Below are 26,030 nucleotides of genomic sequence, written 5' to 3' on the forward strand. Positions count from 1 at the left end.
TCAAAAGAGACGGCTGTCTCTTCAAATCTCCGTCTAGAGTGGTTCATTGCTACCCCACTGACACTTTGGAAACTCGACGTTTCGCAATGTAGTCTGCAGGACGTGATAGCTTTAGAGCAGTGCGCAGTTATTAGTAGTTTTGCTCCTAACGACGGTGTCTGAGACTTCTGCTACAAAAGAAAGCGCAGCCATACTAATATAGCGAGGGCGTTCGTCTGAATGGATATTAAGATTTCCTTGAAAAAAGAAATTGTTATGGTTTGCGAAATGAATGTGAGCATTGGAAGACTTTCCAATACTCTAGAAAGCTGACTCACAAGCGACAGACTCAGGATTTATAACGAAGAGCCCTGGAAACCGAGAGTTGTGTCCTTTCTGCCTCGTCGGTCAGCTGCCCTCTTGCGTTGTTTTGTTCAGGAGACCGACGAGATTGCTCAATGTTTTTTTCAGCGCCGACCTTGCATGTCTGATGTCCTGTTCGCTCTGAAAATAAAACATCACGTTTGCCCAAGAAGTGCGTACACTCCTGAGGGCACACTACTCCGCAATTATAAGGAAATATGCGCAACGTTCAACAAAAAAGTAACGTTATATTTCGGGCAAACGAAACATCGTTGCAGAATGCTTTCGCTAGGTTTCACGCTGGCTGAGAATGGCGCTGTTTTTTTTCCCGCTTTCTTCCTCACACTTTTGTCCTCCCGTTTGTTCCATTCATATTGTAGTGAAGAATGAGCGGCTTTCGAAGTTGTTGATAATAGCAGGTCCATAATATGCGGCATGCCAGAAAGCCTACACATGTCGTAGATCAACTCTCGCAATATAACCTTGAACGTTCACCAACTAGCCCCCTTCATTGCTTTACTAAACTCTCGCTAATTGAGACAAAAAGCCATGCATATGTGTTTTGATACTGTGAAAAATTACATCTTACCCCACTGCAACTTTGAAGTTATTCTTTAACGTGGAAAAACTAGTGTCGTAAAAAAGTGCACTGGTGGTTACACGTCCAAATACTACAGCGATAACTGTGCAGAACAGACCAAGTTATATGGCATTTCTATTTCAGTTCAAGAAGTTGATAATGTACTCAATGTGCTCTTTTCACACAAGATTCACTGCCATGAAGCAGCAAAAAAAAAGAAAGGAAAAGAAAAGAGAGAAAGAAACAAGAAAGCCTGATGCACTATTTCTGCGAGAATTTACTCTTTAACAGTGTGTCAGAACTGAACGAAAACAACAACGAAAAACGAAAAAAAGAAACTAGATTTTGACCGGAATGCAAATGAAACCGAACTTAATTTATTATTTTGTTTCGGAGCGAAGCCGAAGTATTCTTATCCGTTTTGGTTCAAGAGGAAAGTCGCCAATCCTAAACAGCCGACGTCAGGCAACGTCAGAATTAGCGTGTATCTGAAAGATCCGCATAAGCACTTATCACAGGAAGGGATAGTGCGAGTGATAGCATGTCGAGAGAGTGAGAAAGCAAGGAGAAAAATGGCAGGGAGGTCCACCAGATGAGCGTCCGGTTTGCTACCCTACATTGGGGAAGAGAAATGAGAAAAGAAAGAGGAAAGCGGGAGAGAGTGAACACTGTGCACGCAGCAAAACACCTTGAAATCAGTCAAGTCCAAGCAAGTGCCCCGCCTTTCCGGGCTGCCGTCATTCTGCTGTCTGAAGCCAACGTTGGTGCTTCCTCATAGCCGGTGATGCGCGTTGAAGTCGCCGGGGAAGACCAAGGGGCCAGTGGTCATTTGCAGTACGTTGCAGTACGTGGCAGTATATCGTTGAAATAAATCGCGGCCTTTTTGACTTCAGTTGTGATAGAATGCGGCGGGTGAAGCATGATGCTTACTCAACGCTTGCAAGTACTGAATTGAGAGCATCCGGCACGTGCACTGAACTTGGCACTGATGGCGTATGCATGTTATTCAAGAGCATTCGAAAAGCATTCATCAAAGTCCTGAGCATCATAACCACTAGCCGGTCTTCTTGTAGAGCGCTGTGCACTCTACAGCGGCGTGCACTTGACGTGTCTCCGGCTCCGGCTGTGACATCGGCTATAGTTTGGTTGTAACTTCCGCTGTGCCTCTGGGTTAGGCTATGGCTTTAGTAGTGCGGACCAAGTTGTATTGTTCTCCACCGTGATCTTGTTGTCAGATTTGGTTCGCATTCCGCCAGGCCTAAGGGGTAGAGGAGGAGGTGTTGTCGGATGTGTTGTACTCTTCACAGAGGCTTCATCGTTCTCTGAAGCCAGACGCCGACGAGAGCGTCGCTTTCTAACGGCCGCAACAGCTTTCCTGCGAGATGAACGGTCTGTCGCCATCTTCTATAACACCGTCTTTTCTTTCTTCATTATGGGCAGTCCTTCGAGAACCAAGGAACCCAAGGTAATCGGTGCATTTGAAAACGGTGACTGCACAGGAATCTGCATCGTAGGGCTCGTTGCAGCGTAAGCAAACTTTCCTTTTCTTGCGCACGGCGCTCACGTGTCCCGGCCTTATACAATTTCGCTCTTGAAGAATATTTTCACAGAACAGGATTTGCCGAGCCCTGACACATGGGTTATGGCGACGCCATCAACGACTGGCTTCACTAGAATCGACAAGTCAGCGCTGGAGATGGAAAGGTCCACGTCGTAGATGACACCAGTAGTACAGCCACTGCCCAGGGGGATATACGAGTGGAGCCTTATGTCACCAAGTTCTGTAAGTTTACTCAAAGTGCCCAGCGGAGTCTCATGTGCGACGTCAATAACCGAAACATTTCTTCGTGCTTGGCGCTAACGGCCATGACTTGATTTGACACCACCGCTTCTAGTTCCACCGGTACAGCCTGTCTGTTGAGTCGCCTCAGGTGGTCGGCAGAGAGTTCTGGTACAAAAATAATCGTAATGCCCGCGGTATCCTCAGTTGGTCCTACCGTTGGCGTGCTCGAGGACATGGACGCCCTAGTGGTACGTGTCTTGGTTTCGCCTTGCGACTCCGCACAAGCTCGAAGGCGTCATCGGACAAGTCCTGACTGCTGAGCGAGTAGACACTGGTGTCGTCGCCGTCGGTGTCGCTCTGGAGGCCGGTCCGCTTCCCAGATGCAGCCGACGCTGAAGTCACCATCCCCGGCAGAAGCACGGGCACGTCAACTTGCATCCGCGCCACGAACCATGGCTGCTCTCCAAAGGTGCACGCAGCAATCAGGAGAAAACAGCAAAGCTAGAAAAAGAGCATCCTGGTTCCACTAATCTAAGCCTGCCACTCGGTGTACTAGCAGATCGGCATCGTAGAAAAACCCAGGGCTTACGTGCTGGAGAGCTTATTGTTTCGTTTTCTACGGGTACAACGCTTTGGCACCGAAGTTTTATCGTTCGTTTATGTTCGTTTAGGTTAGTTTTATCGGAACAGTGGTTTCGAATATTGGTGAGTACACTCGATGACGTGCTGCTTCCGAAATCATGTTCAGTGCCTTGACTCAAGGCACTGAGCATGATCTCATAATTCATAATTCACTTATTGAGAAAAATCAGTACTATGTTTCTATCGTTACGTTGCTTAGAAATTTTTGTTCATGCGGATCAAAACCGTTATGAACTGTTACGGATCATTCTTTTTTGCGTTCCGGAGCAGAACCGGAACGGAACTTTTTTCAGTGGAATGAAACATAAACCAGAACGAAACACATTTCGTTCCGGCACCGTGCTCTTTAAACGCGCAGAATTTTACATGGCTGTCACTGCACACAGATAACGTACCTACATGGGCCGATACGGACTAGAGATCAGTGTTAAAGGCATACTTGAAGTTAACAGCCGCGATTCAGACAACTGGGGAGGCATTCTGTAAGAGTCCATCTAGGGGACATGCCCATTTCGTCTGCTGCTCAACTGACGATTGGCAGTGGCGCCTGGTTGCTGCGGACACGCAGCGCAGCCCAGCCAATGAGAGCTTCAACAGCAGACGAAATTGACATGTACACTTGATAGTATATGTAGCATCTCGCCTCTGCAACCGCCACTGTGAATCTTCATACAAAGTCGTTTTATGGTGAGTCAACAGGTCGGCTGCAGTTGGACGAGGGAGCGCACAGTGCCTGCGCCTGCCTCAGCAGGGGCCCGAAAATTAGGGACGTGAACCGCGAGAGAACCACTAGTGTCCCCTTAAAGCCGGGAAGGCAGCATATTTTTGCCTCAGTTGCAAAAGTTTGGCCGCGTGGGGAACGGAGATAAACGGCCGAGCTGCTCATCGAAAGCTGCGCGAAGGTGGATGTCGCGCATTCCGAGGCAATGCGCGCTTACGTCAGAATAAGGCGTTGTGCGAAGAGGGGTGGAAGAAAGTTAGGTGCCGTTGGCGCATTCAGGAGCATGTAGCAGGGCATTATAATCGTTCGTTAAGTGCCGCGATGATGAAGATAGGCCGCAAAGGCGACGTTCTTACAAACTACGCATAATCAAGGCAACAAACAGAGAGCACAAAATTTGGCCCTGTCGGTGGTTCTCTCGGCATAGAATTCTTTCGCGCAGGGCAATGTTTTGGTTTTCGTTCTGTGAGCGTAACTTCCTCACTTAAGCCTTGTCGTGTGCGGTTTATCTAAACCGCTGAAATATATTTACTGCCACTTAGTTACTGTGTGCAGACGTATGTATAGATATGAAAGTTGCTTGCTTATGTGAAGCTTCATAGAGCAAGAATATTTGTGCATCTCAATAGTTGAATCAGGTGATGTTCTCTGAAGTGCACAGTGTTCAATGTACACCGATATGTTTGTGCTAAATAACGATTGGCGCTAGCTATGGGATTTTTACTCGAAACGTTCGCACGTGCTATGTTTTTTTAATTATTTGCTAGCTAATAATATTAATAATAGATTTTGCCGCACTTAAGCATGTAGTGCTCGTGGGTGGCCATGCAGATCAGTGAAGCAGTTCGAACTACAGAAGTATATTTGGAACCTATCTTTAAAATAATAATAATAACAATAGAACAAAGAGAAAATTAATTTAACCTTACTTGAAACAATAAACATTGCTGTGGCTTCTTTGACACCACTAAATAATGCACAGGAGAAAATGGATAACACACATTCCTTACATATCGCACGCACATACGCGTACATATTCAGAGACAAGAATATGCAAATGTTCAAGAGTAACAGGGTCAAACAAGAACAACGCAACAAATTTTTGTTAACAGCACAGGAAAGAGCAACGAACGCAGAAAAAGTTAAAACAGACATGTACGATTGAAGCGTGTTCTGGTAGACAACACTACGCAAGAAAACAACTGAAGCAGGAGAACTTTGCTGAGTATGAGAAAGGCGTCAAAATTGCCAGCTGTTTTGCAATATTGTGACATTCGCAAGAATATACAAGGAATGCAGAGATATTACGCCCTGAATTTTTGTCGCTTATGATCTGAATGGTAATGAGTTTCAGAACTTCGTATATTGTTTTCTTGCAGTCGCATCTGCCTCCCAAATGTTTGCAATTTTTCTTTTCCTTAAAGCCGCTGTTGTCATTGAACCGCAACGCGCAAGGTATTTCGCTACATGCTACATGTTTTGCTGGCTTTATTTATACCTATATGCTATATTTTGACGAAAAGGCGCTATGCCCCTCCGATGTTATGTATTTTCATAGTGGTGCCTGAAGAGGGCTTCAGCTGCACTAACCCCTAAACTACGGCCGAGCACGCTTTACAGGAGAAAAGCTTGTGGATTTGGATTTGGTTAAGATTGTTTGGGTGCTGGGGCCCTATAGCGTAAAATTATTCCAATATCATCAATGGGAGTACGGTAGCGCGATTAAAAGACGGGACAAAAGAAGACACATAGGAACACACACGTGTGTCCCCATGTGTCTTTTTTTGTCCCGTCTTTTAAGCGCGCTACCGTACTCCCATTGAAGATGCATTACCAACAAGCCCACATTGCAACCCTCGTATTCCAATATGTTTTTATTCCAATCTCCTGACCTCAAAGTTGCGTAACCGCCGACGCACGAATCAGGTGGTGACTCGAAGGGTTGTCTAAACAGACGAATCAAATGCTCTCCTCGTTTATACAAAGTCACTTTTGTTTGCTTTAAAAACGATAACACTGCCTACACTGAGTGGCTTGTCTTACTTACTTGAATGATAAGAGGCGAGGACCACGCTCAAGTGGAGAAAGATTGGAAATCGATAACCGGATTAAGACGGTGGTGCCGGCGTCTGCGATCGGTCCGTTTTCCCTTACTTCGCTTGAGGTGGCTGGTTAAAAACGTTGGTGGTTGGTGGCGGCATGCAACGGAAGGTTAAGAATGCTGCTAAAAAGGATGCTCAGCAAAGAAAAGTTGGCTGGGCGAGGTTGTAAAGTAACCACCTTGCTCGCTAGGGCGCATTTATCGACACTGGCAACACGCAGAAAAATCGCATGACTGAGGTTTTTGCACCAGCTTTCTACTAATCAATTTAATTTAGATCAGATGCGCTATTTGTTGCATTCTGGCAGAGTCTCTCCTCGTGTGAATCAGCCTTATGTATTTATACCTTACAATGGCAGAATTGATCTTTTTAATTATTCTCCCCTTGTTAAGACAATTGAAGATTGTAATGCCCTTGATGCACAAATTTTTGATGACACAATGACTGTACTAACGGAAGCTGGAAATGTACCTCTCGCGATGAACTTATTTTGTTTCATTGCTTGATGTGCTGACAAAATGTGTCAATCTTCCCTACCTGCATCAGCCCGAAAAGGGCTAATAGTATTCGAAATGAAAATAAAATAATAAAAATAAATAAGAGAATACTGCTCCCAACCAGCATCGGCGCGGAAGGCAGTGAAGCCAAAGCTTCTGTGCCTTTTATTTATTATTATTATTATTATTATTATTATTATTATTATTATTATTATTATTATTATTATTATTAATATTATTATTATTATTATTATTATTATTATTATTATTATTATTATTATTATTATTATTATTATTATTATTATTATTATTATTATTGAGAATGAACGGCCTCAGCCAGCGCTTTTGACTGCGTAGGGCTGTCCGCGCCGTGAACTCGCCTTCACCACGGCTTTCATTCGCCTCTCTTCTTTCATCCATTTCCACGTTCTCCTCCTCCAGTGTAGACAGCCCCCGGATTCACCGCTTTCATTCTTCACTCCTTTCTCACTCATTTGGCTGGCGAGCGCGAAGCTTGTCACCGCGGCCGGCACCTCGAGCAGTCGCTCCCCACCCTCTCGGCGTAGTGACGCTCGCGACCACGACACGGCGCCGCGTGCCGGCGCCCTCGACGAGCGCGCGTCCCGTGAGGGCAGCGCCGCCGGATAAACTTTCGGCCCAGCGCGCGAGGCGACGCGGTCGACGCTCCGGCGCTTGGCAGTCGACGTCGGAGAATGCGTCCCGTGGAGACCGAGCGGCTTGGTTGATCTGCCTGTGACAGCTGAAGCCGCCGCCCGCGTTCGACAGTGAGCGCTGTACCGCGGTAGTGCAGTCGGAATTTCTCGCCGGCAGTGTTCTTCCGAGGCGAGAAGGAAGACGTGATGACTTACGGCAGAGACGCAGTAGTTGGCACGCGTCCGGAATAGTTTGTTGCGCGCGCGCGTGTGTTGTGCTAGGTATTCGTGGGCGTTGTTAGAGTTAGTTCGTGACCGCGACTGTGCGCGAGCCTTTTAAAATAGTTCTGCGACGAAAGAAAGAGTTGTCCGGCCGTGAGCTTATAGAGGTTACGGCTGCAAAGATGCAGTTCGTCAGCGTCCACCTGTTACGCCATTCTTGCTCTGCGGAAGGTTAGTTCACGTTTTTTGGAGAGTTTGCTCCGTTTCTCCTTTTTATTCTTTATTCTGTAATGAAATTTTAAACAGTTTGATTTGACGTGTGTTTGAAGTTTCTGCTAACTAAACTTGCGGAGATCTTCTTTCGGTGGGTTTGCTAGAGAGTTAAGATATTGTTGTCTTCGGAGACCATATCTATCAGGCGTTCTTGGATTTTCGATATCGGAGTGGCAAAAAATTGCTTTTAAAAATTTGTATGAAGACTGCCAGTACCAGAGAATAGCTTATTCTATGGTGTAGAAAGAAGTTACCTCGGCTTCATGTATTCAAGTTCCATATTTGTACGCATAATCACTGCAGGAGTGATGGTTTTTCTATACAACCCAACACACCCGCAACTCCACTGTCTCCATAGTCGCCAATGCCAACACTGAACTGCATCTAGCTATGGTTCTTCCAGTACTACGTGATTCTACACAATGAGAGTGCACCGTGTGCTTCACACGAACCATGCTCGCTGTGTCATTCATGCACTCCGCTCCAAGGCCGGAACTGAAATCGCACTAGTTATCCGTTAGCGGACGCTAATCTAATTGCGGCGCAGCCGCTCCCTAGGGGAGGAACCGCGGCCGCAATTCATGGAACAGCGCGTGGTGGATGACGAGAGCGGCGCTTATTCCGAAGGCGTCCCCTCGACGCCGGCTTCTCGGCCCTTAGTCGACGATGTCTCGGCCAACTCGACCGCGATCTGGGCAAGTTCGCGCGACGAGTCGCTGGCGCACATCGAAATCGCCGTTCTGGCGCTCATCTTCGCCTTCACCGTCGCCGGCAACGGCTGCGTTCTCGCCGCGCTGGCGGCGCGCCGCTGCAAGCTGACGCGAATGTACTACTTCCTGCTTCACCTGTGCATCTCGGACCTCACCACCGCCTTCTTCACGGTGCTTCCTCAGCTGGGCTGGGACGCCACCTACCGCTTCCGCGGCGGGGACGTCGCCTGCAAGTCCGTCAAGTTCGTCCAGCTGCTGGGACCGTATCTGTCCTCCTACGTGCTCGTGGTGACCGCCATGGACAGGTACCAGGCCATCTGCTTTCCCCTGTCCAGCTGCTCCTGGACCCCGGCGAAGTCCAAAATACTCGTGTCGGTCGCCTGGGCAGTGTCGCTGCTGTGCTGCGTGCCGCAGGTGTTCATCTTCAGCTACCAGGAGGTGTCGGCCGGAGTGTACGACTGCTGGGGCACCTTCATCGAGCCGTGGGGTCTGCGAGCCTACGTCACGTGGTACGGCGTGTCGGTCTTCTTCGTGCCCCTGCTGGTGCTGTGCTTCACGTACGTGTGCATCTGCCACTCCATCTGGCGCAACCTGCGCCAGAAGAGGGAGAGCTCGAAGGCCGCGGACGGTGCCGCTACCGCCACCGTAGTCGTGGACGGGCCCACGCGGTCGGTTCGCCGCGCCTTCCGCTTCAAAGGTGCCGCGGCAAACAGGGACAGCGCCGTGGCGCCCTTCATGGCTCCTCGCAGCCACTCGGTGCGCGGACTGTCCCGCGCAAAGATCAAGACGGTCAAGATCACCGTCGTGGTCATCGTGCTGTACATTGCCTGCTCATCGCCGTTCATCTGCGTCCAAATGTGGATGTACTGGAGCCCGTACGCCAACATTGCCGATCCGTGGACGAGTAAGTCAAGACTTTGTGATTTTCCTTCTTTTTATTTCTGCTCGAATGCCTTCGTTGCTTTGACTCGCAGAGAAAAAAACATGACAAGATGTGCATTACGTGAAGTGCAAAGCGATTTTATTGCGGCACAGAACAAGCGCACACCTATAAAATAAATAAATAAATAAATAAATAAATAAATAAATAAATAAATAAATAAATAAATAAATAAATAAATAAATAAGAGGGCTTTACCCGTATCCGTGTGGTGCACAGAGAAAGTGATTTCGCTTACCTTCTCTTTTTCATGTTTTGGTCCAAACAAATGATATACCCTCGGCACTAAGCTTTCAGAGGGTTGCAAAGGAAGTGTACTAGCTTCGGTGCAGTACCTATCCTATTTTGTCCAGAAGCAAACCACAAAAAAGTGTTTAAAGAAGTAAGCTTGCACGAATTACTCCACATGTAACCGGCACCTTTGGTCATGGCTTCATAATGGTTTCAGTACGACACCAGCCACACCACGCGGTAAGCCAGTGCTGTGAGTGCGAAATTGGAGGTGTTCTGCGATGATAGAAGGCTATTTTGCGCACTGCAACAAAAATACGACACGCTGGAATAACAACGGAATATTGCGCCATTTTGCAACGTGATTATGTTTCTAAAAGCACTCTGTGCAACAATCTTGTCTGACGGCATAAAAAAGTAAGCCACTTCCCTTCATCACCGAGTCAACAGTTGTGCGATAAGGGATCCGCTCCAGTAGGAGGCGCACTTCACCAGCGGAGCCGTTGTGCGCGCAAACGTTATCGAACCCCAAACTCTCACTCAAGATGAAATAACTATATAGAATATACGAAGCTGTCTGTGCTGGATGCATGAAAGGTGAAGTGGGCTAGGGGAGAAGCGAGGAAGAAGTTAGAACAAAATGGCGGACGACACCCGTCTCACAGATTATGTCGTTTCTGCCGCCGTTCTTGTTAGGACCGCTACAATATAGTTCGCTGATATCAAAACCCTGTGCTTGTTTATACAATATAATCATCTGCCGATCTTTTGCTGTCGCTTTAAGGTAATCTGTGACCTAATCCCTTAAAGATACAGTTGATATTAACAATAGTACAGGCTGACCGACCTTTATTTCCTTCTTTTGTAACATGAAATTTGCGCAGACTGAGTGGACCCTTAGCCCTAGGCTAGTTTGCATCAAAAAAAATTTTTTTTTTACAATGGCAATTTGTAGAGGCTAGACAACATTGAACAAAACGACATAGGCGATCATCATATTTCAAATCAACAGGTTCATCAACAATAAAGCATACAATATTGATCAAGTATCAAATTGGAAATAATGTCAATCAAATTTAATATTGAATCTAATCGACAACACACAAAGGTATTTTCAAAAGAAAAAAAGAAGAAAAATAATATACACGCGAAAATTCAAATGAGTTATATATTTCATAAATATTTGGTTACGTCTAGGATTTGTTAAGCGTTGGATGTAATGTTACTGAAGTGTGTTAGCAAAACGAGGTGACATTTTGATTAAAATGGAATACTGTTCCAGATTTTAATACTACAGGAGTTAATAGACGTTCACTGTATACATTATAAGTGACATTAACATTTAAATTACCGAAAGATAATTGTCGAGTACAACGAGAAGGTGCGCGAAACAGCGGCACATTATAAAGGTGATTGTAATTGACAAAGGCGTACCCATATGTTGCTACATTAAATTTTCATAAGAGGTCGAAGGGCAGGTCGAAGGGCAGGTCAAAGGAATACAATACTTCTTCAGTATAATCCACATACTTAATAAAGTAGCTCGAACGGGTCATGAATTTTAACGTTAGCTTATGAAGGGCAATGCCCTGACTCAAGCTGCATTAGCGAAGCAACTAATTGTCACGTGCTTGCAGAACGCCAGTTTATTCTTGTTTTCAAACAGAATAGTGGGCGAGAGCGAAAACCGCATTTTGGCACATCGGTGAGGCTGTCATCCGGATTGCAAGAGCAGCAGTACAGACAGCACGCAAGGTTTTATATGGTAAAATTACGTCACAATAAACTGCATGAAATGCAACTTACCAGAAAAAAAAGCAGCTTAATCGAGCAAACAGAAAACGTACTATACACTTTTGCTAAGTACCAAATTGGTTCTACGTGAACTCAGTAACTGCTCGTTATCTGTTCGCCGTATATATAGGGTGCCTTTTGCAGTGAAGCTGTTTATGGCTAGGCTTCCGTGCATTTTTGTTGTGCGTAAACAAAAACTATCATCATCAGCAATTTCTCAGCTCTTTCGTAATGTAGAGGCGATACATATATATATATATATATATATATATATATATATATATATATATATATATATATATATATATATATATATATATATATGTATGTATATATATATATATGTATATATGTATATAACAGTGCACGCAAATCTACATAATTAAATGTGTTCGTAATTTTGTACAATATTCTGTGTCACCTCTGGGTCGTGTGCTAAACAGCTTCGCTGGTCACCCACCTTCATGTAGTAGAATGGTTCAGGTATTATTATTATTATTATTTTTTGCTGCGCTAAATTTTAAAAGTTGCGTGTGGCAGATAGCAAAGTTCTAGCCCTTGATCTAAATTACTCGATGAGGTGGTCGTTGATTCTACGAGAAAGTGACTAATTAAATAGTTAATGTAATTACACTAATTAACTTCTTTAATGAATTACGTTCCGGCACATATTTCAATATCCGTATTGTAACTAGTGAGTTTGCGAGGCGTATCGGCTCAGAATAAATTCTGAGGATGGCACCGGTTTCGACTTACACGTTATCAAACTTCGGTAACGATGCACTGTTGTTGTTGTTGCAACGGCGGAAGCCTAAAAACAGTGAAGAAGAAAATAGGAATTGGCAAGAATCAGATGTATGCGTTAAAAGACAAAGCCGGCAATATCATAACTAATATGGATGACATAGTTCAAGTGGCTGAGGAGTTCTACAGAGATTTATACAGTACCAGTGGCACCCACGACGATAATGGAAGAGAAAGTAGTCTAGAGGAATTCGAAATCCCAAAGGTAACGCCGGAAGAAGTAAAGAAAGCCTTAGGAGATATGCAAAGGGGGAAGGCAGCTGGGGAGGATCAGGTAACAGCAGATTTGTTGAAGGATGGTGGGCAGATTGTTCTAGAGAAACTGGCCACCCTGTATACGCAATGCCTCATGACCTCGAGCGTACCGGAATCTTGGAAGAACGCTAACATAATCCTAATCCATAAGAAAGGGGACGCTAAAGACTTGAAAAATTATAGACCGATCAGCTTACTGTCCGTTGCCTACAAACTATTCACTAAGGTAATCGCAAATAGAATCAGGAACACCTTAGACTTCTGTCAAGCAAAGGACCAGGCAGGATTCCGTAAAGGCTACTCAACAATAGATCATATTCACACTATCAATCAGGTGATAGAGAAATGTGTGGAATATAACCAACCCTTATATATAGCTTTCATTGATTACGAGAAAGCGTTTGATTCTGTCGAAACCTCAGCAGTCATGGAGGCATTACGGAATCAGGGTGTAGACGAGCCGTATGTAAAAATACTGAACGATATATATAGCGGCTCCACAGCCAGCGTAGTCCTCCATAAAGAAAGCAACAAAATCCCAATAAAGAAAGGCGTCAGACAGGGAGATACGATCTCTCCAATGCTATTCACAGCGTGTTTACAGGAGGTATTCAGAGACCTGGATTGGGAAGAATTGGGGATAAAAGTTGATGGAGAATACCTTAGTAACTTGCGATTCGCTGATGATATTGCCTTGCTTAATAACTCAGGGGACCAATTGCAACTCATGCTCACTGACCTGGAGAGGCAAAGCAGAAAAGTGGGTTTAAAAATTAATCTGCAGAAAACTAAAGTAATGTTTAACAGTCTCGGAAGAGAACAGCAATTTACAATAGGCATCGAGGCACTGGAAGTAGAAAGGGAATACATATACTTAGGGCAGGTAGTGACGGCAGATCCGGATCATGAGACAGAAATAATCAGAAGAATAAGAATGGGCTAGGGTGCGTTTGGCAGGCATTCTCAGATCATGAACAGCAGGTTGCCATTATCCCTCAAGAGGAAAGTGTATAATAGCCGCGTCTTACCAGTACTCACCTACGGGGCAGAAACCTGGCGGCTTACGAAAAGGGATCTGCTCAAATTGAGGACGACGCAACGAGCTGTGGAAAGAAGAATGACAGGTGTAACGTTAAGGGATAAGAAAAGAGCAGATTGGGTGAGGGAACAAACGCGAGTTAATGACATCTTAGTTGAAATCAAGAAAAAGAAATGGGCATGGGCAGGCCATGTAATGAGGAGGGAGGATAACCGATGGTCATTAAGGGTTACGGACTGGATCCCAAGGGAAGGGAAGCGTAGCAGGGGGCGGCAGAAAGTTAGGTGGGCAGATGAGATTAAGAAGTTTGCAGGGCCGGCATGGCCACAATTAGTACATGACCGGGGTTGTTGGAGAAGTATGGGAGAGGCCTTTGCCCTGCAGTGGGCGTAACCAGGCTGATGATGATGACGATGATGCACTGTTGTTCCACTTACTTTTTAAAGGCGACTGTGTTTCATGCCTTGAAGCACAAACGTAACTGGAAGGCCAATGCAGTTCGTCGGACCCGTTAAAAAGTAATATCTCGAAACTAGTGCAGTCCTGAGAATTCGTTCCGAGTGGATAGGTTTCGCGAACTGACCGGCTACATTTCGTAAGTTGAAATATGTGCCGCAAAGTATCTTAACGAAAAAAGGCTATTAGCGTAATTATGTTAATTCTTCAATTAAGTATCTTGAGTTTTTGTGGAAGTAATGGCCACCTCATCCAGTAATTTAGCTCAAGGGTGAAAATTGTGCTATCTGCCACAGTCAATTCTTAAAATTTTGGTGCAGCTTAAAAAAAGCAAAAAAAGCAAAACTACCTGGTAGGTATTACGTGTATAGTCCAGCGCTCCGATCGTTGAGTTTAGTCTCATTTTCGACGAAAACTCGTCGAGCGAGGATATGTGTGCGACGAAATTACAACGAGCAGTTGCGTAAGGCTGAAAGAAAAATCAATCATAGTACTCACGTTTAGAGACCGCTACAGGTAGGTGTTGACAGTGTAACATAATAAATGAAATTAAGTCACTCAGTGAGCGGTACTATTGGTGGTCATGCGTATGGGTCGGCTGAACATAAAATGAACAAGCAGGACAAACAATGCTAATAAAAGTGCAGTTTCGTCTAAAGGTGAAGCATTGAGAGCGAATGCAAATTTTACCGTTGCTCTAAAGTGCTTCACATGATGGTCAAACAATACGCGCAGGCGACAAAGCGCGACCCATCAAACGAGGTAACTGTTGCAGGAACAGCGCCATGGCAGATAACAAGCTTGACGCAACGCCGGCGCGAAGATGAATGCCGGCATTACAGGCGCCACACCTCGCTTGCACAGCGCCGTTATGGGGCGCGCGTACATCACTATTCAGGTTGTAATGAAGTCGTCATGGCAATGAGGACGACGACGATGACGTGTGTGTGTGAGAGAGAGAGGTGAGGAGGGATCGTGCGTGCGTGCGTTGGCCTGTCCGTGTGTGTGCGCGCGTGTCTGTGTGTGGTGGAGGGGCTGGACGCGAGGGCGCGTACGTGTAGCGAGGGTTTTCTGCGTGTGAGTGCACGTGTGGGCTTGTACCGTGGGCTTGTTCGTGTGGACGTGCGTGCGTGCGTGAGTGTGTGTGTCTGCGGCTGTGTGTACGCGAGAGTACGCGAGAGTAAGCGAATCGTATGCTGTGCGTGCACGCACATGTGCGCGAGTTATCGCGCGTTGACCGCACGTGCCCCGCAAATCGTCGTTGTGGCGGCGAGGGGATAACGCAGTTAAAAGGTGTGGAGAGTCGGGACAGAGTAGCAGCACTACCGTAAAGCACAAAACACACGTGTCTCTCCTCGACCGAGACCATTGATTTCTGGAACCACCTTTCTGCGTTAATGAAGTGTGGGACGCGAGGCCCCAGAGACCTGTCAAGAACGGCTAAGACCTTCTCCCGTGCAGCCACGGCTTAGCGCTGTCCGGGAAAGAACCTGACAGGTTCCGCGTAAAGCCGGACGCACCGCCAGGTGAATAAGGAGAAGTCGCCAGTCTTGAGAAATGATCACGAGCTGAGCCGTCAGCCTTATTCGATATGGCGAATCCGTTGCTGTGAGCCGCATCACACTTGCGAACGTATTCTGCGATTATCGCAAGTTCTTCGGTTTAGTAGTGCCGTTCTCGAGTGCGCAAAGTGGGCAGCCAACCCTTTCTTCTGAAGAGACAGTGAAAGAGGTACGCTTTGGCTTAAAACCAGCGCAAGCACGTATGCTCGCTGCCTCGCATTACTATAGGCATCGGCCACAGTCCTGAAAAGACGCGCTTAACAAAATAATTTGCCGCATATAGCCCCAGCCCTGTTATAAAGAAAATAAAATATGCGTTGAGATACATCGTATCGGAGTTAATCTGGATCAATTAGAGACGATATTTATTTCCGCGAATCAAAATTTGGCTGGTATTATCTTACAATCACTGATTTAAAAAAAATTCCGTGAGAGGGCTCCGAGTTGGAATGCTCTCAGAGAGAGAAAGAGACAGACAGCGAGAGAGAGAGAGCACGAAGAGGAAAGGCAGGGAGGCCAGCCATAGGAGCGTCCGGTTTGCTACCCTACACTGGGGGTAAGGAAAAGGGGAAACAGAAGGAGGAAGAGAGTGAGCACTGAGTGCACGTGGGAGCATGCATGGATGTCTATAAGCGGTCTCTCAAACCAGTGCACTTCAAGTGCTGCACTAAGGCACGAATCGCTTTTTGTGCCAGTGACTCGAGTCTCGAGTCCAGTTGGTTTAAAGTTGTCGGGAGAGAGAGGCATTGTACGTCATAGCGAGGACAGATACACCATAGGTGCTTGATGGTTTCCTAGCACCTACAGGAGGCGCACATCGGGCTATCAGCCATTCCCATCCGATAGGAGCAAGCGTTCGCATACGCCGCTCCCAGCCACAAGCTGCACAATGAAGTTGCTTCGCCGCGGGAAAGGCTCCCTTATTCCCTTGTTGTCTGTGCGCTGAACATCAGAACGGGGCCTCACAATTAGGGACAAGTGGCGTCCACCTCCGCAAAGAGTAAAGATTTCGTAAAGCGATTGCCACAGTGCAGGGGATCAGCGTATTTTTTTTTCCGTAGTCAGTGCCTGTCTGTAAGAGAGGAGGGGAGAGGGGGGTCGCCTTGCTCCTGGGGAGGTGTTGGGGGGGGGCGGTGTTGGGTGTGTGTGTATAAATCCTTGTCAATTAGTCAAACAGCATTATTTATCAGGGCTTTAAGGAAAAATATTAGACCAAGTTAAATAGAGAGCTTATTTGCCTAGAAATCTATCGTAGTTTTCTGTGTGCCATTATATGGCTTAAGAAGAAAGGGGGTTAACCGTGGGGCCCGATTTTTATTAATCATGTCATACGAAGCCATAAAACAAAGACGCCAAGGACAACATAGCGGAAATTACTTGTACTTACTGATTGAATTAAAGAAATGACAAATTAATGGCAATGAAGGTGGATGAAAAAGACACTTGCCGCCGGTGGGATCGTGCGATCGAATGTTTGCGCGTTGTGGTTTCGTGGCCCTATATATAGCGTGGCTTTTTTATCTTAATGTCTTACGATATATATATATATATATATATATATATATATATATATATATATATATATATATATCCGTGTTGTTTCTGCTTTGCTAAAGGAAGGACTAGTCGTCACCATTACAGCGTGACTATATTTCTGTCTTCTATTTTCAGTTCAATATTAATAAAAAGGCTGCCGGGTTTTTAACAGGTTGTCGACAAGAACAACATCAACAACAACAAACAACAAAGCCCTTCCTCTCTAATGCCAAGCTTGAAGAGAACATTACTAATATGAGAAGACGCAAGTGCCAATTTTAAACGGGAGGGTATAGCTCTTTCTTGTCCTTCATTGAGGCGAGTTCGAAAATGACGCCGCCGTGCTAATGGCGTAGTAATGAGCGGACACCTGCCACAAGGAACGGCGTAATTAATTATAAATTTCCGCAATGTCCGGCAGCGTAAGAGGAACTGCAAAACGGTTACGCGCCTTGACGAAAGCAAAATACCTCGCATCCGTGTGATAATTAGTTAGTTTGTTCTTAAATGAGTTTACAAACTCTAGGTATAGAAAGCCCTCAAGTATAGGAGCACTTCGTTCAAATAGAAAGAATCCTGGCTTGCACTTTGAAAGTGTTTTGTTTATGCTACATGCGGAATGCAAGCGTCATCGTAAATTGCAAAGAAAGCGCTTAATAAGTAGCGCACCCTGCTAGTAATTAATTAAAATGTATGCTAAAACATCAATATGTTTTTGTTTGTTGCTGACATGATTAACGACAAAAAGATGCTGTCACCAACATATGGTGCCAGCTACTCCGCTTCACATGAATGACGTAGAGGTGTATCACTTATTATCACAGAATGCCATAATCTGTAGCAGCGTAAAATCATATTATCATAACATAATATCACGTAATATAACATAATATCATAATAGTGTAATTTCAAGAAGGCTGTCTTATTTTACCAGTGGGCACCGACCTAAATGAAATCTGCTGCATAGCAAAATTTGCGCTAAATGATTAGACCATAAGGTCATTAGTGAATTTGTGTTCGTTAGTCAATTATGCTGCAAAAGTTTGGTGTAGGTGAGTTGGTTTAACATATTGGTCCGTCGTACATGTTCTCCTCTTAGTCCGCGTCCTTGCAGCGCTCATTTGTTTTCTTCAAGTAAGTCAATTATGCATACTGATTTCCAGTGTATAAGTTGCAATATACAAATTAAAGCCGGTGATTTCCGAAGGAACATTCATTTCTAACAAATTTCGCAACTGGTAACAATTTTGAGATAAGCACGGGCGAACTTATATATATATATATATATATATATATATATATATATATATATATATATATATATATATATATATATATATATATATATATATATATATATATATATATATATATATATATATATATATATATTATCTATCTATACATGGAATGTCAAACGATCGGCATAAGTGCGCAGGCACGCATTGACACGATTACATTAATAGTTCGTACTAATATTTCCTATCAGAGAGAGAGAAAGCATGGCGAAATAGTGCTTAGAGTAATTATCTATCTCACAGACTATCCCACAACAATTATTAATTGCTGTGAGATAGCCTTCTGCCATTAGTCTTGTTTCTTGCTAACAAAGGGACCATCAAGTTCGCAAAAATTGCCTTTACCTCCACGCGTGTTGGCACATGCATGGTAGACACACATGAGACAGCGCATCGCTTTTGTATTAGTCAAAAGAGTTCTACGGAAAGCCTCTGGCCTGAATGTTGATTCCCGATAAGGAAATGTTGATACCTTCATGATGAAAAGTTGATACCCTCAACGGCGAGAGGTGGCCCATACGCACGAGCGTGAAAAAAAAAGAATGCAAATGAAAGAATACATAATATATATACATATAACGAACTTATATATATATATATACATATATATATATATATATATATATATAACGAGAAGAAAGGGGGTTAACCGAGGGACCCGATAATTATTAGTCATATAATGAGAAGCCAACAAACAGTGTTTGTTGGCTTCTCATTATATGACTATATATATATATATATATATATATATATATATATATATATATATATATATATATATATATATATATATATATATATATGTTTAAAAAGCGGTTGCCGATGGAAATAATTTTCCCATACAAGATGTGTGCCTGAGTAGAGAAATCATAGAGTTGTGTGTTCCCGCGTCGCGCAATTCTTGCTTGCGTCGAGGACAGATTCATCAGAGTGCGGCGCGGGTCCCGGAAAGAGTTGCGCAACAGCAACAAAACGCAGGCCACCGTGCCCGCCATGGAAGCTTCTCCGCGCTCGACGAGCCACAGACGCGCTTTTTTTCATTACGACCTGCCACCTACCTCGTTACTGCTTATACATCCGAACCAGACCGAGGCGCAACCTTAGAGACTTGGCTTCTTCGTTGCTTTACAGCGTGTCTTTTTATGGTGCATTCTCGCGCCGTCATTCGTGGTCGTGTTACGACCCACGATGACTGCCGGGACCTCCGAGTCGCGAACGACGTCCAGCAATCAATCAGGCTTCTAGACACACATAATCTGAATCATATTGCGCAATCACCGTGATTGCTTCTTTCTCCTTTTTATCTTTGCTCTGTCTGGCGCGTTGAATAATTGACCTCGTTTTCTGGCAGTCTTTTTTTGTTTTGTTTTCTTCTGTGCATGTTGTCTGGGTAGTGAAGGGCCCGCTGCTGGTCGGTGATCCCTGCAGTGGGCGTGGGTCGGCGTGCGTGACCGTAATCAGGGCAAAAGTGTCTCCAGAATCCACTACGAAAAACATACACTTCCATGCTAACACGTACGCCGCACAAAGCGCTCAAGCGGACAGCGGTGCAGCCTATGCGTGCCGTAAAGTTAGCGGCCCTTCGCGCGCATCACGCATATTAAAATGCGTTGCGAGACGTGTGGGGAGGCTGTGGAATACGGGGTCGCGCTGAGCCTTTTAATTAATCATCAATTTAACGCACAAGTGTAGTCGACATCGAGTGACACGTAAAAGAAAGGAGGACACGAAGATTTACCATTGATTGCGTAACACGCTGCTCCTCAAAATGCATCGCGCGTAACCTGGTGTCATCGGGAAATCGCCTCGTGCCTTTGCCTTCGCCATACTCTCGGTTAGACGCGTGCCTCGGTTGTCAAACTGAAAGCGAGCCCTGCGGAATCGCACGGTGACTGGCACTCGCCAGCGAGGCGTTGTCGCCTTTTCATTGACACGTGCACGCATAGCTTCTGTCGTGTGTTAGTTGCATTGGATATGTCGTAACCCACTAAGCTTCGCAATACAATGTGCATTTTTTTTCACGTAGGTGAATAGAAAGAGCGAAGGCGCGTGGATAATTGAGGCAGGAACTTCCGAGTTGCTGAGTAGAGTATGCTCTCAATTGTTGCACGCCACCAGATGGCGCTACTCAAGGGCAAGGCGATTGTGATTGCGTTTGTGTGATAGTGTTGGCGTGTCATTTCAACAGCAAGTCATACCCATAGTAATGCATTATAAATGCGTCGACGTATATACATATATATATATATATATATATATATATATATATATATATATATATATATATATATATATATATATATATATATATATATATATATATATGATGAAACGACTTTCCCAAGCACCCGCCAAGATAATCTGAAAACAAAGGCGATGCGAAATGCAGCAATAATGCAACAATAATGAAACTTCGGGGCCGCAGTAAATATGAGGTGGTGCGTGGGATCTGGAAATGAATGATGGTGTCAGCGCTAACGCACGCACATGCCATTCTGTGCTTGAAATCGAATATGTTGTGGTTGGAAGTTAACCCAAGATCGGTTGGCTTTTAGAACTCACGGTAATATACAAATGAGAGAGTGCAAAGTGACATGGGCTGGGCCTTTTTTGATGTCAAAGAAAGCACAGGCGAGAATTAGTTTTGAAGACTCAGGAACATGGATGGAAATGGGCGGCTAAAGTGCACAACTATCTTTACCTGAAAAGCGTGGACACAGAATGAAAGAAGAGGCCAAGAAAGTTGGCAAGCAAGTAGAAGGTAACTAAAAGTGTAAACAGACAACCATGCAGGAGTCATCAAAAAGACACAAACAGAGAAAGTGAATTGGATGAAAAAATAAACGGAAACAAAATGAACACGAAGATTTCCAAGAATGGGAAGAAATACATTAGAAGAGAAAATCTGTACAATTACGCAAAGGGCAGTGCCTTGCTATTTGAGGCTCGAGCTGGTTGCCTAAGGACAAGGAGATAGCGGAGTAGATATTCGCATCGAAGTGAGGCATGTGTATAGTGCAGCAAAAATCCGGAGACCACTCAGCATGTCCTAATGGTATGCAAAGGGATTTACCCCGCGAGACCAGTACGTAACGTACAACTTCCAGAAGCGCTTGGATTTAAAGTAGACGGAAGTAGCAGCAGTCTAATTAAGCAAGAAACGTTTACAGTATTGGTGGGGAAAATGCGGAGAAGAGACTGATATGACCGCATCTGTTACAGGCATAAGCAGCGGTACAAGGTAGACGCAGAAGTTAGGCCATAGATTGGCCGAGGCTGGAGCATGCTGAGGGTTATTCGCATAGAAGATCGGCTGTCCATGATGTCCGACAATTGATTCTATGTAGTATACCCCTGACACGCCGAAGCCTCGGCGAACTCCCAAGCCACTGACACGTCCGGGTGCCAACTTTGGTGTCCCCATTGACCTATCGGCGTTTTGGAGACGCCGACAATGTATACTAGACAATGACACGTTGTTTACAGGTGGTAATTGCGCAAATGCTCACTTACCTTCACCGCAATGCATTGTTTGGGCTTCCTTGCATTAAACTACTGTATTGAGGCGAAGCTAATCAAGTACCTATAGAAGACTCTTGTTTTCTTTTTCATTGCCACATGGTGAGAGTGAAGGCGAGGATGAGGAGGTTGCCTGACGACAACCATTGGTTAAGGACATGGGGACGACGGCGTAACAAAGAAGAAGAAGAAGAAGAAGATGAAGAAGCAGCAGCAGCAGCAGAAGAAGAAGAAGAAGAAGAAGTCAGCAAGCCCTGTTTCGACATTTTAACTGCTGCTGTCGCTGTAAATCACTAGGGCCATGTCCAACAAATGTATTAAAAATTGTGTGGTTACCACATTAAATACTTTAACAGGCATCTCAAGGATTGCGGTAAAGTTCTATACTGGTGTACATTTTGCATAAACTACTGCTAAACTGCTTCACGGCCGGACTGGGGTGCGCTCTCGTGTCCGGCCGTCAAGGCACATACGTGTTATGCAGCGCTGTTTTCGTGCGTAGTGTGCCAGAAAATACTTGTTACAGCTTGCTCTGTATCTTGCTGTGCATGCTTGGACTGGCTGTGAACTGTGCGTGACTGCCTCCCTAGTTTTATTCTTATCATTTTCAATAAATTTTCGGGACATCCTTTGCTACCTGAACTTGTGAAGCACGATGTGCACATTCGAACTGCTGTGAATTATGCGTAGGTGCGTTCCCACTTATTCTTACACCTGCTTCGTTATAAAATTGGAAGCATATGTTGGCGAACATTTGCCACTTTGACAGTACCTATGTAGCCGCCCACGTCTTGGTGCTCTCATGAACTTTTTGTTAACTTGGTAGGTACCAAAATTAGCATAGTATGACAAGAATATATGACAAATATAAATTACATTTCCTCTTTTGTTATCTTATACTACTGAAATCACCATGCGGTGACTTTCGTACACTGATATGTACAGAAAATGCATAGATTAATAAAAACTATTATATGAATAAATACAAAGCATACAAGTTGGGCACACACAAGGTTACACCAAAGAAGTAAAACACTGTTACTGGGAACATGATACAAACAAAATAATGCCACTGTAAACACGACAAGAAAGAATTTACTGTTAACGCAGAGACCACGTCACTTTTTTGCTGGTTCTAGTCCGCTATTGTGCGCAGGAAGAATGGATACTTGAAAGAGTTGCTATGGGAGGAGAAAGGAGTTATAGTGAAATTGTGTCCTTCCTGAGAAAGCGTATCCGGACGAGAAGGATAGATTTCCGTTATGTCAATGTTGTAAGGCCCCTTTAGGTTGGAGATGGAGATAGTTTATATAACAATCTCCATCGGAACCAACGATTTTCTTGTGTCCGAGAACAAAGATTAGCCCTGTTTAGAAGCTCTGTAACTGAAGTTCTTGTAGATGTGTTATAAATAAAACACACCGCTCCTCTTTGTACTTGTTCTAGTTTGGCGATGTTAGTTTCTGTAAAAGGGTTCCATATTACTGCAGCGTAGTCTAAAATGGGCAGCACAACGGATTTGTGCGCTAAGGGGCGAACAGAAGAGGAGGAAAGCTTAAGTGCTCGCCTGTGGAAAAAGAATTTACGGTTCGCATTTGCAGTGACATAATTAATATGAATATTCCAATTGAGATCGTTGGAAATCCACAGCCCTAAATATGTACAGTTAATAACTTCAGAGAGGAAAGTGTTACTAATACTGTAATCAAAGTGCAAATGTTTCTTTTTATGTGTTATTCTCATGAAAACCGTTTTTTCAATGTTGATCACCATCTGCGCTTCACAGCACTAAGAAGCAACCTTCTGAAGTCCACAGCTCAGCAATAATTGATCCGATTCGGCATTAATTTTGGACTACAAAACACAATCATTGGCAAAACGTTTTCTTGAACTGGAATATCTCGTACAATATCACTGATATATAGCAGGAACAAAAGTGGCCGTAACACCATACCCTGGAGTACTCGAGAATCCACCGTTACTGATGTAGATAAGCTGCTACAATAGGAAACGAACTGTTTTCTGTGGGTTAGGTGCGCAGCGGTCGATTCAGTTAACTGATTATTTTTGAAAAATTATGCAATTTATAGAGGAGGAGGAAGAGGAACGAACGTTTATTGTGAGAACGAGCGAGAAAGTGGTTTTTCTTTGCTCTAGGTGGGCGGCTCTTTTAGTCCAGAAAGCCGTTGGCTAATGCCGCAACCCGGGCCCGGTCCATCAGACTTCACTGATCTTCCTGGCTCTATGCCTTTCACATTGCCTCCCACGTTTTTTCGATAGCTTGTAGTGGTTCTGAGGCATCATCTTGACTGTTTTTCTCTGCGGTGTGGGCACACTAACACCATTTGTTGGTGGGGTGCGTCCGGTGCATGATAATTCCATGGACATACGTATTCGTTTGTAGTCTGCGAAGGGCGATGGCTTCTTCCTTGCTTAATTTCGGATGTGGTAGAGGATATTGTCTTCTTTCCAGTCGGTAATGTTGCAATATTACGGTGTAGTTGACGGGAATGTCCTCCACGCTCATCGCTTTCCGGAGACCGTGCGGCAGGAAATCCCGTCTGGTATGCTCTCGGGTGACAGCATGTGCTGCTTCGTTTCCTGCCAGGTGTTCATGGCCTGAGGTCCGTGCGAGGTAGGTTTCGGGTAGTTCTTGGCGTCTTGTTATCTCATTTAGAATATTCACTGCTGCGACAGAAATTCGGCCTTTTTGTAGGTTTCTACATCTCGTTTGCGAGTCGCTCAAGATTATTGCTGTGTCTTTGCATGTGGCGATGCCGAGGACGATGACCATTTCCTCCGCCGTTTCTGGATTTCTGGCCGGTATGGTGGCAGCGACTAGGTCGTTCCCTTGGTTGTTGGTCACAGTAATTGCGTAGGCTCTTCTATCTGGGTATTTTGCCGCATCTGTAGATCTCGTGTTGGGCTTATTTGAGTATTTCTTGCTGAGCGCTCTAACTCTTGCTTGTCTTCTGTCTTTGTAGTGGGTTGCATGCACGTTGCATGTTGCATTGGAGCTACTGAGATAGAGTCGCGAAGAAGTGGCGGTAATCGGGCTTTCGCGTCTGAGTCTGCTGTGAAGTTTTCGCTGTATGCGAGTTTGCGAAGTACTGTTCTGTCTGTTTGAGTCAGCTTTAGACGTCTCAGCTGGCTGGCTCTGTGCGCTTCACTAATTTCTTCCCAGGTGTTATGGAGGCCTAGCTTGAGGAGTGTCGTGGTTGAGGTCGTACTGGGAAGTCCTAGTACGCTCTTGATTGCTTTTCTGATAACGATGTTGAGGTTTTTAATTTAAGCTTTCTTGAGGAGTAGATACGGGATGCCATATCTGATGTGGCTTATAAGGAGTGTTTGGATTAATAGGATAGTTTCTTGCTCTTTAAATGCTCTTCTTTGGCTGGTTATACGCCGAATGAGATGAGTTACTTGTGTTAGGGTCTTCTGAAGCTTCGGAAGTGTAGCTGTGCCAGAACCGTCTTTATGTATTGCGAGGGCAAGGACGCGGAGATGGAGCCAATTTGAGGGATATTGATTCCATTGACTGTGACGTTGGGATCTGGGGCGACGTAGGCTGGTGGTCTTCCTCGGGTCATTGCCTTGAGTGTAAGTACCTCTGATTTTTCGGGGGTGCACTGGAGACTGCCTCTAGAGAGGTATTGTTCTGTCTGATCGATTGCCTATTGGAGGGTACTTTGCTGTTGGCTGGTTGTGGACACTTTTGTTCGTAACGTTATATCGTCGGCGTATATTTCGTGGCTTAAACCTTCGATGCCATCGAGTTGTTGCGGGAGCTTAATCATGGCGATATTGAATAGCAAAGGTGAAATGACTGACCCTTGTGGAGTTTCTTTGTTGAGCAATTTATAGAGCCGCATTTTTTTTTTGTGAGGAATCTTGTCAAATGCCTTTGAAAAATCCATGAAAATAGCGTCAATTTGTGTGCTTCCGTTAATTGATGTTGAAAAATTTTGAAGTTTTTATATCAGCTGAGTACATGTCGAGAACCCTTTTCAAGAACCGTGGTGATATTTGACTAATAAGTTATGGTTATCAAGAAAATTTAGCATTTGATTA

The 26,030-nt window shown here is 44.7% G+C and overlaps 2 protein-coding genes across 3 annotated transcripts in view; one reads left to right on the forward strand and one right to left on the reverse strand.

Moving 5' to 3' along the window:
- LOC135918556 (luciferin 4-monooxygenase-like) overlaps nucleotides 1-26,030 on the reverse strand; it is a 171,735-nt gene that overhangs the window by 67,379 nt on the left and 78,326 nt on the right. The gene's annotated exons all lie outside the window — the stretch shown is intronic.
- Nucleotides 8,299-26,030, forward strand: part of LOC135918557 (oxytocin receptor-like) — a 66,964-nt gene continuing 49,232 nt past the window's right edge. The window contains exon 1 of the mRNA XM_065452167.2: nucleotides 8,299-9,429. Within this exon, the coding sequence (XP_065308239.2) occupies nucleotides 8,397-9,429 (1,033 nt within the window). The 5' untranslated portion in view covers nucleotides 8,299-8,396. The remainder of the gene's footprint in view (nucleotides 9,430-26,030) is intronic.

Source organism: Dermacentor albipictus, chromosome 1 (assembly GCF_038994185.2).
Source record: "Dermacentor albipictus isolate Rhodes 1998 colony chromosome 1, USDA_Dalb.pri_finalv2, whole genome shotgun sequence".
NCBI classification, from domain to species: domain Eukaryota; kingdom Metazoa; phylum Arthropoda; class Arachnida; order Ixodida; family Ixodidae; genus Dermacentor; species Dermacentor albipictus.